Source organism: Pimephales promelas, chromosome 6 (genome assembly GCF_988280905.1).
Source record: "Pimephales promelas chromosome 6, fPimPro1.hap1.1, whole genome shotgun sequence".
Lineage (NCBI taxonomy): Eukaryota > Metazoa > Chordata > Actinopteri > Cypriniformes > Leuciscidae > Pimephales > Pimephales promelas.
The window spans coordinates 7,451,239-7,469,347 of NC_142774.1; the positions used below are offsets into that span (position 1 = coordinate 7,451,239).

Here is an 18,109-nt window from a genome sequence, read left to right on the forward strand (position 1 = left end):
AACGAAACTGCGCTCCTCGTTATGTGCTTCACGGATCGTTTATCAGTTCGGACCAGCAACATCTGTGCAGCGCGAGCCGATCTCGATCAAGCAACACTGTTACCACACCGCGCTAAGAGATCCGGTAAAGAAAACATTTGAATTCGCCCGCCACTGAGGTAATAACATCGCTGCGAGATCTAGTGAGATGCATTCACATTTCTCCGTTATTAACCGTAGATCTCTATTAGATCAAACAGCGCTGTCATGGAAACCAGGAGAAACATTGTGCCGTGAATGAACTAGTACTTTACGTCCACAGACCAGCAACATTCACCATGGATTTAATATAGTAACACTAACTGGAACCAGTTTGGCTGGAATGGTGAAATGCTTTCAAGTACTTCACACATCTTTTTTCCAGCACTTCAAAATTCAAATATTATATAAATAAATATATATTTAAATGTTATTTTTAATGTGATGACCAAAACATTATTTGTTCATCCTTCAAAGATGACCCCTATTTATAAACCTGAAAGTTTCAAGATCTAGGAAAACTCACACTTATTTAAAAATATTTTTTCTTTAAACAAATAGGAAATTTCTCTGGCATTTCTTTCTTTTTGCTGTATCGAAAACGTACCGAACCGTGACTTTAAAACCGAGGTACGTACCGAACCGTGATTTCTGTGTACCGTTACACCCCTAGTACATGGTGACCATAAAGGGATGGGCATGGTCAGAAACAATGCTCAGGTAGGCTGTGGCATTTAAACGATGCCCAATTGGCACTAAGAGACCTAAAGTGTGCCAAGAAAACATCCACACCATTACACCACCACCAGCAGCCTGCACAGTGGTAACAAGGCATGATGGATCCATGTTCTCATTCTGTTTACGCCAAATTCTGACTTTACCATCTGAATGTCTCAACAGAAATCGAGACTCATCAGACCAGGCAACATTTTTCCAGTCTTCAACTGTCCAATTTTGGGGAGCTCTTGCAAATTGTGGCCTCTTTTTCCTATTTGTAGTGGAGATGAGTTGTACCCGGTGGGGTCTTCTGCTGTTGTAGCCCATCCACCTCAAGGATGTGCGTGTTGTGGCTTCACAAATGCTTTTCTGCATACCTCGGTTTTGACGAGTGGTTATTTCAGTCAAAGTTGCTCTTCTATCAGCTTGAATCAGTCGGCCCATTCTCCTCTGACCTCTTGCATCAACAAGGCATTTTCAGTAACTGAGCAGATTGTGAAAAACTCGGACCGGCCCGTCTGGCACCAACAACCATGCCACGCTCAAAATTGCTTAAATCACCTTTCTTTCCCTTTCTGACATTCAGTTTGGAGTTCAGGAGATTGTCTTGACCAGGACCACACCCCTAAATGCATTGAAGCAACTGCCATGTGATTGGTTGATTAGATTATTGCATTGATGAGAAATTGAACAGATGTTCCTAAAAATCCTTTAGGTGAGTGTATATACATACACCATATACTATACAGCATATCTCAGAGGCTTGATTGCTTATATTGACACAAAATGTAAATACATCATCGCTCAGCTCTAATCTGATGGATGTGACTGTAAAGGCATAAAGATATTAAGAAATTGTAAGCACCAACAAAAATCATGATTTTCTGTAAAGCTGCTCTGAAACAATGTACATTGTGAAAAGCGCTATACAAATAATTTTGGCCAAGGATGCGTACACATTAATCAGACAGTAATCACAATGTTGTATAACATACACATTATTTCATCACAAATTGTGCATTTTAAAAATAAGTTAACAGACCCTGCCCTACAGAAGTATATACACAAGTTATAAACACAGCTTTCCATTAAAACCCCTGTGGAGCAAAGCAAATACACTTACAGACCACCATTTCTAATTTGTTTAGCAAAAAGAAGGCAGGAATAACTGAAATTATTCAGGCTTTCTGGAGCAGAGCACTGGGGTGAGGGATTGAGAGTCCAGCTCTCTTCCTGTTAACCTAATTATCTAGACAAAAAGCTGCTTCTGAGCCAACGATCGCACAAAGAGAAACAAATTTCAAAGTGAGCAACAAAAGGGCAGCGTGTACATGAGCGGTGAACAAAAAAAGACCAGCCACGCACACACACGCACCGCTGGCCTATCATCCATCCTGTTGAGATCGAGCGGCGCACAGTGGATTGAGGATCTCTTTTATCTCACACCCCGGACTATATCTCTGCTGTACACCTGTGGGGGATGGGGAATAGAGGATGGCGAAGAAGAGACAGGGAGAAAAAGTGGCCGGATAAACTTGAGGTTGCAAAAAACAGCCTCTAATGACTCATGAACTGAATGGCCTAACAATAAGCTCCTCTTGAGCATGCACTTAAAACAGAGGCTTTCAAACGCTCCATTATCCTCATCTAAACAAGGCTGCAAGCACCATTGACACCGAGCACGTTCACATGAACATTGCTTTCAGATTAAAGGCCATTTTCTAAATTAAATTTTCATTTTTATTGAAATATTAATGTACAAACGAAATCGGAAAACAGGCTGGTCACACAAGAGATTTCGTTCGATCAAACGCATACAAAAATTCGGAAACAGAAGTTAATGCAAGTTTTGATTTCACTGCGTTCCAATAGTCAAGTTTGGCGACCGAACTGTGAATTCATATCAGGTGAAGATGTGACCAATAGAAATGTGACTGATAAACAGAAATACAACATTAACTGCAGGTGTAGTGTTGCAGGATAGGTTGTATCTTTGTACATTTTGGGATAATTATTTGTTATATGTTGAATTCAAAAGTCTATGTGAACTACTGTATGGCATAACATTTGCACTGTTTTCTTTCTATTCTCATCTGGTAATAAGGGAAATGCTTTTAGCTTGATTGGACATTTAGAACAGTAATCTAATAAACCCGTTAATTTTAATTCATCTGCAAAATCTTGTTCATAAGACTCTTATAAATGCTACTTCTTTTAACGTTTTTAAAATAATAGTTATAAACAACTTCTCACATACTATCTGATATTACCCAGAATTACCTTGATTTCTTTACACGCAAATATAAATTGACATTCGGTTATGGTGGGTATTTCACTTAAAAAAAAAAAATCTCATTAATACACAGATATGCCAGTTCTAGTTAGATTTCTAGAAACAAGCTTAGGCCTAATATGTTTATGACAACCAGGTTAATGTTTTTATACATATAAAAACAGAATATGACCAAATTTGGATTATTATACACACCCAAACAGCCAATTATAGAAATCCCACCTCAAAATTCAGATTAACTGATATTTCAATCAATATTGCTTCAAATGTTTATGTTTGGACACCTCAATCTTCAAAAATTTGGTAAGATCTGCTCTTAAATCAGTCTGAGGTCACATTTTTGAGGCATTACTCAGAGTGGCAGGTTTTCCACTTTAGTCCTGCGATCAGGAGTGCCTCTATAAACCAGGACCTGACCAGGTTTACAACCATACTGCCCTGGGCCAAAAAGGCTCCAGCTCCATTTCTCACAAGATCTCATAAACGTCCCTCCAGTCCAATCTGACAGTGTTTACATTTACACATGATAGTGGATTTAAGACAAAGCACCCAAATCCACGGCCAGCCAGCACTACAGGATCTGATTCTGAGCCTTAAGTTAATCACCTTCCTTCAGACATAATCACAGGATAATAACTTGTGTTTCTCCTGGCCAGAATGTAACTTACTCACATTGACTGCATTGGAGAGGAGATGGATATCCATGTGTAGAGATGAGACCTGCAGCCATGTGTGGAGATGAGCTGTACCTTCATTATTCAGCAACACATTGACTAAACTCATTGTCACAACATCCTACATATAACACACATCACCTCAGCACTCTCATAGCCCACTGTATCCATGGGTTTTACCTCAGAAATCCTCAGTTTTCGAGCGGCTGTCACTGATATCACCACACCAGCAGCCGTTAGCCGGTGTGCTAACTAAACCAGTAACGTTAAATCAAAGCTGAGCTTTAGCTGCAATCTCTGCGCGGAGAGGGAGCATAAATAGGCCTATTTCTATGAATTAACGACTTGGGGAGAGTAGTATTGGTGTTACTGAGCTGAAATAACCGTTGAAGTGAGCAAAGCCTCTCGCGAGCGACTAAATTCGCACGAAAGCGCGCGCTGAAATGCTGGGGAAAGCTCGCTCGCGCAGCGGACACAGTCACTGTCAAAAAAGGACAATCGGCCTGACACACACAAACACTCTTACCTCATCATTCAGTTTCCATTATATCTCCAACACTCTCTGTGAGGGAATAAACTACAGGAGCATTGGGATGACAGGCGGAGGGCTCTTCTTTCCTTGTTTAAAATGAGCGAGATAAATTCCAGGCTTATTTCGCTGCTCCTTCTGGCTCCTCGTTTCCTCCGCACAGCTTCGCCTGTAGTGAAGTAAAAAGGGGGAAAAATGAAACCTTGCGGACGTCATTCAAGCATCGGTGTGTGTGCGTATAGTGACGACAGAGGGCACACTGTGGCCCAAACACCAAGAACATTTAGAGGAAATCTGTTAATTTATTTCTGTTTAATGCATTTACAGCAGTTTATTATATATAAACGTTTAATCTATACATATTACATTGATATATTTAAATGTAGCCTACCATAGATATCTAATTAGTAGGATGGAAATGGGAAAGTCCTACTCATTTTCATTGGCACCATGATTGACACACATTTTTTTTTTATTTAAAATATACGGTGTGTATATTTATTTATAACAATAATAATATATTTTAGAGTTGAATAATATTTTTTAATATTATTAATCATAATGATGATGTTGACAATCATTTTTAATGAGATTATTTAATTGTTGAAATACTTTATTAATTATTACTTGTTATACAGTAAAATTATATTAATAATAATTTGTAAAACTGAATAATAACAAACTTAGAAACATAGTAATAAATATCAACAATATTAGTATTTAACAATTATTTATCTTCTATTCTTCTCTGAATATGCTCTGCTGTTTGCGAATGTTCGCTGGAACGCGCCCCTGACTCATTTTTCGAACCGATTCAACAGATTCAAGATTCATTCACAAATGACGATTCGTGGACGAATCAGATATTGCTGATTTATTACATTATTTATTGATTTAAAAATAGACTGCTACATTGATTTTATTTAGAGTAACGTATGTAATCCCATATGTTGTAGATTTTCTGAGGACATTTATTTAGTTTAAATATGCGGTTATCTAACATAATCCCTCATACATGGGAGCTGTTTGCGTTTCCTTTCTCTGTGTTTACACTTCTACTCCACTACGTCACGTGTGACGAGTCACGTGAAGGAAATGAACTGAACACTACCGCAGTCAACTAACGTGTTACATGTTAGTAGCTTCTAAAAAACTCTTACTTGCAAAAATATTTTATAGCGTAACATAAGCAGACATTATATCACCAATTTTGATATTTTAAAACGACACGCGAGACATAAAGGGTTATGCAAAGGAAAAGAAGCAGCTAGTAAGCAAGAGTAAGGTATTCTGCATAAATTGGATATTGTATCATATTTAACTTGCACAGTTCAAGTGCACATGCAATAAATGTGATACATTTCTATCGAGATCGTTCTGTATTACATACTATTACAATAATACCATGTTTAATACAGCATTTCAATCCGCTTGTTGTTGCTTGTGTTATTCTTATTGACTGTTATCATTATTCCAGAACAATTACAATTGCCATGAAGGGACTTTACTGCAAACCAGGTGGAGACCAGGGTGATGTGAAGTTTGTTATACAGGAGACGGTGAGAGTGCCTGAAAATGCATGGATTTACATAAAGTTTCCTAAACAAATCTGTAATAAGGCATTTGAAATTGTCTTTTTTTCATAGAATGCACCCACTAACATTGGCAGCCATCAGGTCAAAGTTCAAGTAAAAATATGTGCACTTAGTCCAGTTGATTTTCAGGTAATGTGATTTTTCAAGATCTTGAACGACGTCTAGTGATTTAATGTGATTGACCTGCGTCTGGAGTCTCAAACATGGACATTTATTTACCCCTTATTTCACAGAAATTGTATTTTTTATGAATATTTGCATTTTTTTTTCCAGATGTACGAGGACCTCAGGCTTGAGAGTGAGCATATCCCAGTTGGAAGGGAGATCACTGGGGTTGTTCTACAAGGTTTGCATTACCTTGGCTTGTACTGCTGATTACTAACCTAATAAACTTGACTGATAAATCTAATGCGATGCATATCCTTTTCTAGTTGGACCGAAAGTGACGTTTTTCCAGCCAGATGACGAGGTTGTTGGTAAGAACTTTATTAGGTTCTCTATTTTATATTATATGTATATGATCAAATACGCATTTGCATGTCTTCTCAGGAATTCTCCCTCTGGATGCTGAGCAGTCTGGCCTTTGTTCCGTAGTGCTTATTGATGAATATAATTTAGGTATTGTTGTTCGCATTACAATCCTATAGTTCCTTAAAGATACACTGCTGTTCTGACAATGTGCTTTTTGTTTTCCATATGCTAACAGTTCCGAAGCCTGAGAAAGTGAGCTGGTTTGAAGCAGCAGCGGTCATTAAAGACGGTCTCAGGGCGTACACTGCTCTCCATACTCTGGCTCGGATGGCTGTGGGTCAGACTGTTCTAGTGCTGGATGGGGCTGGTGTAGGTATCTGTGCAGAGACCGCCTTCCTGATGATTCCTAGTAGTTTTAGTATACGTTTGGGTTCGGAAGTTTCTTATGCTCACCAAGGCTGCATTTATTTGATTAAACAAATCCAATAAAAACAGATAGATTGTGACATATTATTCCCATTTAAAATAACTATTTTCATTTGTAATATATTTAAAAATAATAATGTTTTCCTGTGAATTTTCAGCTTCATTACTCTAGTCTTCAGTGTCACATGATCCTTCAGAAATCAAGGTTTAAAGGAGTAGTTCACTTTTAAAAAAAACTTTTGCTGATAATTTACTCACCCCCATGTCATCCAAGATATCCATGTCATTCTTTCTTCAGTCGACTCGAAAAGAAATTAAGGTTTTTGATGAAAACATTCCAGGATTTTCTCCATATAATGGACTTCAATGGGAACCAAATGGTTTAAGGTCCAAATTAGAGTTTCAGTGCAGCTTCAAAGGGCTTTAAATGACACTAGATGATGAATAAGGGTCTTATCTAGTGAAACGATCGCTCATTTAAAAAATAAATAAAAAAGTTTAAGTTTTATGAGCACAAATGCTCGCCTTGCTCTGTTCTGTGATAAGCGTTCGTGACTCTCCTGTTCAAACTCGTTCATCAACATGAACAAATCTTTTTTCGAGTCATGACTCGAAGGGTCCTAGATAAGACCCTTTTCATCATCTGGTGTCATTTAAAGCCCTTTGAACAGTTTGCACTGAAACTCTCATTTGGAACTTGAACCGTTTGGTTCCCAATGAAGTCCATTATATGGAAAAAATCATGGAATGTTTTCATCAAAAACCTTAATTTATTTTCCACTGAAAAAAGAAAGACGTGGACATCTTGGATGACATGGCGGTGAGTAAATTATCAGCAAAAGTTGTTTTAAAAGTGAACTACTCCTTTAAGTCTAGTCCCAGACTAAAATACATGTTTGAGCTGTTTTAAGTGAAAGTAACATATCTTAAAACATGTCAGTGCCATTGTTTTGTCTCAAGATGCACACCAGTAATGGTTTTTTCCCTAAGTTTAAAAATGTCTTTGACATTTAAAAAAAAAAAGGCTTAAATGTCTTTATTGTCACTTGAATAATTTAATGTGTCCTTACTAAATAAATGTATTAATTTTTATATATAAATAAAAATTACTGACCCCAAGCTCTTGATTGATACTGTATCAATGTTGAAACGAGTCAATTTTGTCATATATTGTTTTAAAAGAAGAAAAAAAAAGGATTCTTCTTATCATTTAGTCTTTTCGTATCAGAATCAGCACAGCCGATCTATAACCATTGTTTGGCGCCCTGCATTCGATGTCTAAAATCATTATCGTATTCCTGCAGCCCTTTGGAGTTCTGGCCATTCAGCTCGCCCACTATCACGGTGTGAAAGTCTTGGCCACAGCTTTGTCTCCCGACGACCAGAAGTTTCTGGAAGAGCTCCGACCGAGTGTGGGTGGGTACTGAAGTGTGCATTGTGGAGAGGGATGACAGCCAAGATATTTTCTCAATGAAGTGTCAGTTTAGGAGGGAGTCCAAGCTTTGTTTGACTTGCCGCTTCACTGGAAATTTTGATTCTTGGAAAAACTTGGCATGAGTTGTTCTGAAATCCCTGATAAACAACAGACAAACTGAAATGTCAGGCTGGGGAGGGAATTTTTTAATCTCTAGTTATCATCTCTTGTAAAGTTTTCACTTTTCTTGTATTTACAGTGTTAGATTGTGTTCTCATTTCATGAGCATATGAATCATCATCACATTTTATGTAAAAGTCTCAAATCTACCCACGTCTAATCAAATGTAGAAATCTGCAAGTTTTGATTGTTGCAGAGGGCATGTTCTCATATTTCAAAGATTCCTTTCTTCTCTGTTCCTCTGGAAATCAAAACAGATTTCACTTGTCCTAGATTTTTCTTTCTTTAAACTCACTCGCATTGTCAAACCTTTTCTGGAAGTGCCTTTCTTTATCGTCTCACTTCTACCTTGAGCATTTCTTTGTCTTTGTCTCACATTGTTTCTTCCTGCTGTTTGCACTTGCTCAAGGTGTGCAGGAATCACTTTTGGGTAAGTTGCAAATGGCAGAAATCTCTTCTATAGGTATACATCTATTCACACTAACATATTCTTTGACACAAAGTATTTTAAATGCTTCGTTGATATTAATCTCAGTACGGAAATGTATATCTCTTCCTTCAGCTCGAGTGATCAGGGTGTGGGACTCAAAGGAGAACTTGGTGGACTCGTGCCTTGAAGAAACTGGAGGTCTTGGAGTGGACATCATCATTGATTCAGGAGGTTTACGGCTACTTTAAATGATATTTCTAACCATTTCAACGTAGTCTTCTCATATCTGGTTTTAATTAATTATATAAATACTGACTTTGAGTCCTCTAAGCATTTGTGTTGCAAAATGTAATTTATTTTAAAGGGATAGTTCACTTTGAAATTAATTTTTGGTATGTTTTAGCTTACCTCAAGGGCATCCAAGATGTAGGTGTCTTTGTTTCCGCAGTATTTTGACATTTTTAGGTCAAACCGTTCTTGTCTGTCAGTCATATAATGGAGGTCTATGGTCACCACCTCAAAGAGTATGCAGAGAGAAGTCCAAATTAAATGTGTACTTACATTTACGAGTTCATTCATGGTTTCATTTTCATTTTCACATACCGATACCGGTAGTTCAGTTTCAATTAGCAGTTTATGATTTTGAGCCTTTCTTGAACAGTGGGACTCTATGAGGAGGAGGCAGAAACTCAGAGGCATCGCCCACATAAACACGACCTCCTTACCATTCTTTCAGTTGGAGGTCATTGGGTCACCACAGAACAACACTTACAGGTTAGTAGCTCCCTGTTCTCTTCAGTATACTTTAACGTAATTGTATTAATCAAATATTGATTGATTCGCCGCAGGTTTAGATACCCTTAATAAAATCCTCAATATCCTCTTTTCCAAGCTGGATCCTCCTGACAGCCACATTCTCTTCCTGAAGGCAGCGTCTCTCTCGTTCCTTAATGATGAGGTGTGGACAGCATCCCGTGCCAAGCAGGGCCGATATCTTCGTATCTTTTACTACAAACTTTATTAACCTGTAACTGAACACTGCCTCTTGATTGGCCCAGTTATATCACAAAGCATTCAGGCCTCTGATTTATTTATCAGCATTGAAAAGTAAAATACTCTATGGCCGCATTTACACTGCAAGTCTTGATGCCCAATTCCGATTCGTTTACCATTTCCGTTTTTTTGAAGACAAGAAAGACATCTTTTAAAAGATACCCATATCCGTTATCTGCATTTTACACTTGGTGATACAACCCACGATAGACGTACTGGCCCGGAAGAGCTTAGGTCTAAAGCAGAGGTGACCAACCCTGCTCCAGACGATCGATTGTCCTGCACAGTTTATCTCCAACCCTAATCAAATACACCTGAAGCAACCAATTAAGGTCTTCAGGATCACTTGAAAATTAAAGGCAGGTGTTTTTGATTAGAGTTGGAGATGAACTGTGCAGGACAGTCGATTGGCAGGAGCAGGGTTGGGCACCCCTTGTCTAAAGGAAGTAAAAATGGTGCAATTTGCAATGGACGCATGAAAATACAAGCTTTTGCTTTCAATGACGTACGACTCGCATTGATGGGAATATCCGATCTGTCTCCTTGCATGGTTGAACAAAATCCCCATTTCCGATTAATATCAAATTTATATGACTGAGGCCTAAAACCGAGAAACCATGTGATTTGTTTTTCCTGACACATTTGTGGGTCATATCTATGGAAGCTTGTTTCCGCCACAGAATGAAAAATAAAAAAGGTAATTGTGACTTTTTATCTCACAATTCTGCATTTTTTTTTCTCACAAATGTGAGAAATAAAGTCAGAATTGCGTGATATAAAGTCGCAATTGCGTGTTATAAAGTCAGAATTGTGAGATACAGTCAGAATTGGGTGATATAAAGTCAGAATTGTGAGATATAAAATCAGAATTGGGTGATTATAAAGTCGCAATTGCGTGTTATAAAGTCAGAATTGTGAGATATAGTTAGAATTGGGTGATATAAAGTCAGAATTGGGTGATATAAAGTCAGAAATGCATGATATAGTCGATATTGCATGTTGTGGGAAATAAGTAATTTTTTTCCCCTTCGAATTGGCCTGATAACTCGCCAGTGCGAGTTTATATCTCACAATTCTGAAAAAAGATGTCAGAATTTCGAGATAAACTTGCAATTATGTGTTATAAAGTCAGAATTGTGATGTAAACTCGCAATTGTGAGAAAAAAAGTCAGAATTGTGAGATAAAAAGTCTTAATTCTGGCTTTTTATTCTTACAATTGCGACTTTATTTCTCAGAATTGCGACTTTATATCTCAGAATTGCGACTTTATATCTCAGAATTGCTACTATATCTTGCAATTGCGACTTTTTTCTCAAAATTGCAACTTTATATCTCACAATTGCGACTATTTCTCAGAATTGCAACTTTATATCTCGCAATTGCGACTTTATATCTCAAAATTGCTACTATATCTCGCAATTGCGACTATTTCTCAGAATTGCAACTTAATATCTCGCAATTGCGACTTTATATCTCAGAATTGCAACTATCTCACAATTGCGACTATTTCTCAGAATTGCAACGTAATATCTTGCAATTCTGACTTCATATCTCGCATTATCTCTGTGTGATAAAAAGTCGCAATTATTTATTTATTTTATTCAGGGGTGGAAACAAGCTTCCATACATATCAAATCTGCGTCACATGGGAAGGAAAAATTGGTATTGCTTCTCTGGAACCATGCAATGTAAATGCAGCCTATGATTAAGAGATTTAGCTCAAGTTTATGTATTTAACAAATGCTTTTATCCAAAGTGACTTGAATGCATTTTCTTTTGTAAATTATTTGCCATGAAGCCTTAATATAGACTCTTAATAGGCAATCTTTATTCTTTTGACAAACCACTAATATTTTACTCTCAAGTGGAATGAAGACAAGAGATCTGACTAAATTGTTTCAGACATTTTTTTTTTAAATCGCTATATGTTGCAATGAGGTCATTGGGTTCCTCAGTGTCCATATGGCTTGTCCATGCCAATTTGATATATTTGAGACCTAAGGGTTTTCTCCCAGTGTCCTCAGGCTACTGGAACGATCTTTTCAACAACATACAAGGCACATGGTTTCCGGTCTGTAACTGGGTTATTCGCCTTTAGTCTGCTCTCTCAGATATCTTGAAAGATGTGATGGATAAACTAAGCACAGGCACTTTCAGGTGAGAATGAGGAATAAACAAGTGTGTGAATGAGAGTCTGTACAGAAGGAGAAATTATGAACTTAAAACTAAATGTATGTGGACTGTGTCTGTAATGCAGAGGTAAAGTGTGAAATCATCTTCGTCATTGTGAACGGTGTTGAATTTGACTGTTGTCTCTGCGCAGGCCGCTGTTGGAGCAACCTGTGCCTTTATATGAAGCCACGGTCTCCATGGAGATGGTGCAGAGAAAGCAAACAAGGAAGAGAATAGTTGTAAAGCTTTGATTTGTTTTTCCATAATTCTGTAAATTGTAGTCATTGTTATTAATCTCATGTTGTCAGTTGCACTTTTAATTATAAAGACATTAAAATTCATTAAATGGAAATCAAGCTCCTCTTTTTTTTTACAAAACAATAGATCACAAAGCAAAATATATATAAAAAAAAACATTTGAAATTGGTATTTCGTGAAATATTTTGGCTAGGAACTTTGGCCTAGATGCGATTCTCCCCTTCTCAAGCATTCCCAATGGATTATTAACGCCACCATCTGATCCCATTTCTCTTGCCCATTAATATGGGCAGCTTTGTGTGGAAAAGGACAGATAACGCTGACCTAGATTCCGGCATCATTGTTCAGAGGTATGCATTTGATTATTAGTGGTCTTCTATCAAAAACTCAGCATGCAGCTCATTTGCTTTCAATAGAAGATTGGTATTTGTTAAGATCTCATTGTCCTAAACGTCCCCTTGTCTTCCTGTCCACCATTATTATCAAAATTGACGCACGGGAAAAAGTTCACGTAAAAAGTTGTACTCCCTAGATGTTACTAAAATGTTCACGCAGATCATTTCCAAGCAGTGAAAATTAAGATGATTACAACGGTGGAAAAGAGCAGCATGAACATTCTTAAAAACGTTTCCTTTCGAGTTCCTCAGAAAAAAATGAAGACATACAGGTTTGAGCGTCTAGTTTTTGAGTGAACTTATCTTTTGGACTCCATATTTCCCGTAGCATTGGAGGTGATTGGTACAATGGTTAACCAGATCTGTTGGTTCTGTATTCAGCCTTGGCTTGCGTTTAAAATCTTGGCAGTGACAGCATGAGGAATGCCCTACTGTTACCACAGTGACTATTGTCTCAGGAGGTTTTGAAGAACCACTTGTGTGTGTTCCAGAATCCTTTGCTCCTCTAGTCTCAGGCTCTCCACCACACACAGTTGTTCAATGCGAGACAGGTTTGCACCCTGTTTGAGCTCCGATAGCTGTAAAAAATGAAAAGACTTGGGCTGTTAAGTGGTTTCATATCTTTAATTAGACACAGGCAGCATTAAGAATGAATAGATTATAATTAGACTCACCCTTTCCAGTGCTTTGACATTGCCATCAGTGAGGTTATTGCAAAGCTTTAGGGCAGACTGAATGCACCACTCTTCCCTATCCTGGCTTACTGCTGCCCCCAAGAGGACACTTTTCCAACTACTACTGCAGACAAACGAATTAAAGGATTAGTTCACTTTAAAAATCATTTGCTGATAATTTACTCACCCCTATGTCATCCAAGATGTCCATGTCTTTTTTTTCTTCAGTTGAAAAGAAATTAAGGTTTTTGATGAAAACATATAATTGACTTTAATGGGAACCAAACGGTTCAAGGTCCAAATGAGAGTTTCATTGCGGCTTCAAACGACACCAGATGATGAATAAGGGTCTTATATAACGAAACGATCGGTAATTTAAAAAATAAATAAAAAGTTTAAGTTTAATAAGCACAAATGCTCACCTTCCTCTGTTCTGTGACTCTCCTGTTCGCATCGTTCATCAAAATGAACAAATCTTTTTTCGAGTCATTTCGTTCGTTGAATGAAACAAGTGACTCGAAAAAAGGTTTGTTCATTTTGATGAACGAGTTCGAACAGGAGAGTCATGAACGCGCATCACAGAACAGAGCAATTTGAGCATTTTGTGCTTATAAAACAAACTTTTTTATTTATTTTTTAAATGAGTGATTGTTTCGCTTGATAACACCCTTATTCATCGCCTAGAATTGTTTAAAACCCTTTGAAGCTGCACTGAAACTCTCATTTGAACCTTGAACCATTTGGTTCCCATTGAAGTCCATTATATGGAGAAAATCCTGGAATGTTTTCATCAAAAACATTAATTTCTTTTCGACTGAAGAAAGAAAGACATGGACATTTTGGATGACATGATCAGCAAATTATCAGCAAAAGTTTTTTTTTTTTTAAAGTGAACAATCCTTTAAGTCAGCTTTGAACGTATTCAAATAATTGTCATGAAATAAAATGTATTCAAGTAAAAGCAATAAAAATGACACGACTGTGGCATGTATTTTGCATTATCGCACAGTCAAATTTCCACTCATTCAAATAATGTGTTTAGGATGCTAACTTCTCACTATTGCTCAGGTGTCAAGGACAGCAGTCTCAGTGCAGTCATCAGTCGCCAGGAAGGGCCATCCATCCCAAATGTCAAGTTTCTGAAGAGTGAGAACATATGGGAACTGAATTAGCTGTTCTATACAGTTATTACACTGTAAGAACAGGCCACAGTCATAATGACACAACAGAATTTATTAGAACTGCTAAATGTCCCCAAGATCATGAATTTAAGTCAGAGTTCGAAATTAACACTCTTTAAGTACTGCAACATTACACAGTTACACATCAACGCCGAAGCACAACCAAAACAATGTTCTTCTGCAAAATGCATGAAGATTTGTTTTTAACAGCTAGAAGACTTAGTTTTATGGAAACCATGATACCCAAAAATGTCACATATGATTGTTATTGACATAATATATCCGTAACTTACCTTAAAAAAGCATTGTCCTTCAGGTAAAGTAGTTTTTGTGTCAGCTGTTTGTCTCTTTCATTTAGACACAACTTTAGAGTTCCTACAATAACAACAAATAGTGATTGATACATGTTCAGAAAATGTAATATTTCAGTATGTATGTTGCTTACCTAAATCAACATATACTACGCTGTGGGGGTTTCCAGGAGCAACAAAGCCATATTCCAGAAGCAGTCTGTGATTATCATGAGGACCGTAATTGATGAATGCTTGCTGGAACTTCTTACAGCCTTGGACACTTCTAACCTCGTAGCAGCAAGTGTCTTTGTTAAAGCCAGCTTCAACCTGCACATCAGAGAAAGTTAACAATTCTCCTTACTTATATAGCCATGCAACTTTTAAAAATCTGTAGTATTTTTTAAGTAAATGATACAAATAGTGATTAATGAGTGATTAAATTGATCAAAAGTGACAGTAAAGACATTTATAAATAGGGATGCACCGATATGAAAATGTTGGCCGATACCGATAGCCGATAATTCTTTATATGAAAGCTGATAACCAATATATCGCCCGATAAATTTAAATCCAAATTTTTATATAATTTTGAGAGCCTGATTACAAAAACAAAAGTCTCACAATTAAACCCATGTTTAAACCCATTAAACCCGGCTGCACATGTTGTACCAAAATGTATTTTCCTTTTTTGAAGAGATTTCAGTCATATTTTAAGACATTAAAAAACATAAACAGAGCTCAACAAGTGTCTCAGCTAAAGGGAATAATACATTATGTATCAGCTTTAATATAAAAACCACTTTTTCTTATCAGGCCGATTAAAAATGAACATATATCGGCCGATACCGATATGGTGGCCGATATATCGTGCATCCCTATTCATAAAGTTACAAAAGGTTTCTATTTTAAATAAAATGCTGTTTTTTTAAAATGGTCTAGTTATCATATAATCCTGAGAGAAATGTAACATGGTTGCCACCAAAATATTGCACAACCGTTTGTGACATTGATAATAATAAGAAATGTTTTTTTGAGCATCAAATCAGCATCAGAATGATTTCTATGGGATCATGTGACACTGAAGACTGCATTAATGATTTAAAGAATTTAAAGAAGTCATTTTAAAAGTATCAATTAAATGCAGCCTCGGTGAGCATAAGACTTATTTCAGTCTTACGGACCCCAAACTTTTGAACAGTAGTGTATTTCTGTTAGATGCTCTTACTTGGACATTAGGACAGTGGTTCAGCAGGTCAAGGTATGGTGCAAGTGCATAGACATCTTTCTCCCTGGAGAGATAGTTGCTCCGATCATGCTCCATGTACACCGTACGCGTGTTAACGCTACACCAAGCCCACCGCATTGCATCCTGGGTAAACAACTCCTCCGTGGGCTGGTTGAAGAGTGGCTGGAGGGAGTTAAAAAACATCAGGGAAGAGGAGCAGAGTTCCCGACACTGTTCTTTCTGCTCTGTAGCTTTTTTCTGGAGAGTCCTAGGCAAAAGGCCAATGATGTCATCAGACAAGTACACAGGGCACGTGTAGGTCTTCGGGAGGATATTAATGTAGGGACTCCACTCTGATGCATCTCCACGATGTCTCTCAGCGATGAGGAAACAACACAGAGCCAGAAGAGGAGATATGGGAGGATGCCATCTACAGTACAGGGTAGAAAACAAAATATTTGGGTGCACAGAAAATCTTAAAAGGGATTCATTTTTTAAAAGTGATTATATATATATATATATATATATATTAGGGCTGGGCAACGATTAATCGCGATTAATCATATCCAAAATAAAAGTTTGTGTTTATATAATATATGTGTGTGTAGTGTGTATAATTATTTTGTATATATAAATACACACACATGCATGTATATATTCTAGAAATATTTGCATGTATATACTGTATATTTATATTAATACATAATTTATATTAAATATAAATATGTTATATATTAATAACACATTTTTCTTAAATATATACATGCATGTGTGAAAATAATCATACACAGTACACACATATTTATTATGTAAACACAAACTTTTATTTTGGATGCGATTAATCACGATTAATCGTTAGCCAGCCCTAATATATATATGGTTTTGGGGAGAAATAACGATCAGTCCAAAAATACCTTTTTATATAGTCACCCATGTAACTCCTCAGAACTGTGCTGGATGTCAGTAAGCATTTCTCAGGTAAGGAAATCACCATGTCTTTGGCCTGAAAAAATCATTTATTATTATTATCAATGTTTTTACTGCATACAATTTTGTGGGAACAGCAATACATTTTTCTTTCCAGATTCTTTATAATCATTTATTTCAAACAGAACTCTTTTGTAACATTATAAACGTCTTTAATGTCACTTTTGATCAATTAAACGCATCCCTGCTGGACAAATATATTCGTTTATTTTATCTTTTTAACTGTGCTTACCCAAAACCTTTGAATGGTAGTATTTCATGGCTTCAAAAACATGTTTTCAACAGTGATACAAATAATGGTTATTGAGCACCATATTAGCGTATTATTTGACACAGAAGTACTAGAGTAAAGGTTGCTGAAAAGTCTACCACTGGAGTAAATAACATTTTAATAATACATTACAACAGAAAAGATAGGTATTTTAAATGTTAATAATAATAATAGTTTTTACTAAAATAAATGCATCCTTTTTTTTACATTTGGCCTGCAGTATATATAAAAGTACCTTGATAGTCTGAGTTGTCATAAGCCCTCTTCCAGTGTCTAAGGAAAAATATTAATTATTTTTACATTATACTACAAAAAGTTAGCATAATGGCTACATAAGTGTGAAAACAATCTATCTACAGCGGTTACTTGCCGTGAAAGTTGACAGGGATGAGAGACTGTGAGGTGAACCCTCTTTCTTTCAGCCATCTCCTCAAAAGAACAAACTGTGCTTCGTGAGTCAGAGTAACTAGGACCAAAATACACACAAAACATTTATTCAAGCAGTACAACGAAGTTACAGTATATATCAGCATAGAAACAGAATACCTTTGGAGACATGTGACTCGTGTGTTTTCCGTCTTTTTTTCCTCGCTCTTCTCCCAGATTTATTCATCTTAAAGTTCCCACATAACAGCACTACATGAAGCTTGTTTTCGGGTTTAACCTCATTCTAAACCTCAGTTAGAAACAAAACACACATCCACATGGCTCTGGGTCAAAAACACAACCGGATCACGTGCTCAGGACGTACGTCATTGTCTTAGTGTGAACCAATCGGAGTATGTATACAAAAAAATAATTTTAAATATTGACCTTTAAAAAAAAATCAAAGCGCTCATAATCATCGCTCTG

General features: G+C 36.8%; 3 protein-coding genes and 1 long non-coding RNA gene across 11 annotated transcripts in view; 1 reads left to right on the forward strand and 3 right to left on the reverse strand.

Annotated features, from left to right (window-relative positions):
- The window catches only part of itsn1 (intersectin 1 (SH3 domain protein)), a 49,406-nt gene extending 44,986 nt beyond the window's left edge, over window positions 1–4,420 (reverse strand). For both annotated transcript variants that reach the window (XM_039688118.2, XM_039688101.2), the window contains exon 1: window positions 4,229–4,420. The gene's annotated coding sequence lies outside the window, so the exon portion shown is untranslated. The remainder of the gene's footprint in view (window positions 1–4,228) is intronic.
- Window positions 4,421–5,267: 847 nt separating this feature from the next.
- On the forward strand, window positions 5,268–12,344 carry cryzl1 (crystallin zeta like 1). Of its 5 annotated transcripts, none has more exons than XM_039688199.2 (14): window positions 5,268–5,365; window positions 5,709–5,790; window positions 5,878–5,955; window positions 6,100–6,172; window positions 6,258–6,302; window positions 6,376–6,444; window positions 6,533–6,666; window positions 8,028–8,139; window positions 8,727–8,747; window positions 8,880–8,978; window positions 9,409–9,521; window positions 9,640–9,745; window positions 11,913–11,958; window positions 12,125–12,344. In XM_039688199.2, exons 2-14 carry the CDS (start codon window positions 5,725–5,727, stop codon window positions 12,222–12,224), a joined length of 1,062 nt encoding a protein of 353 aa, XP_039544133.2. In that variant the 5' UTR covers window positions 5,268–5,365; window positions 5,709–5,724; the 3' UTR covers window positions 12,225–12,344. The 5 variants fall into 5 exon arrangements, with proteins under 5 accessions (XP_039544133.2, XP_039544110.2, XP_039544119.2 ...); XM_039688176.2 differs by having other exon boundaries at window positions 5,308–5,516; XM_039688185.2 differs by having other exon boundaries at window positions 5,308–5,511.
- On the reverse strand, window positions 7,745–9,409 carry LOC148978490 (uncharacterized). The gene is made up of 2 exons (XR_016168812.1): window positions 9,156–9,409; window positions 7,745–8,295 (listed from the first exon to the last, which is right to left on the reverse strand). It is a non-coding gene; the product is annotated as an uncharacterized LOC148978490 (long non-coding RNA).
- Window positions 12,270–18,038, reverse strand: setd4 (SET domain containing 4). Of its 3 annotated transcripts, none has more exons than XM_039688137.2 (10): window positions 17,804–18,038; window positions 17,628–17,723; window positions 17,493–17,530; window positions 16,914–17,002; window positions 16,000–16,429; window positions 14,927–15,101; window positions 14,775–14,856; window positions 14,359–14,439; window positions 13,301–13,421; window positions 12,270–13,204 (listed from the first exon to the last, which is right to left on the reverse strand). In XM_039688137.2, the coding sequence occupies exons 1-10, from the start codon at window positions 17,868–17,870 to the stop codon at window positions 13,073–13,075; spliced, it is 1,311 nt and encodes a 436-aa protein (XP_039544071.2). In that variant the 5' UTR covers window positions 17,871–18,038; the 3' UTR covers window positions 12,270–13,072. The 3 variants fall into 3 exon arrangements, with proteins under 3 accessions (XP_039544071.2, XP_039544065.2, XP_039544089.2); XM_039688131.2 differs by having other exon boundaries at window positions 13,301–13,424; XM_039688155.2 differs by lacking the exon at window positions 12,270–13,204 and having other exon boundaries at window positions 13,301–13,424; window positions 14,352–14,439.
- Between the last annotated feature and the right edge of the window lie 71 nt (window positions 18,039–18,109).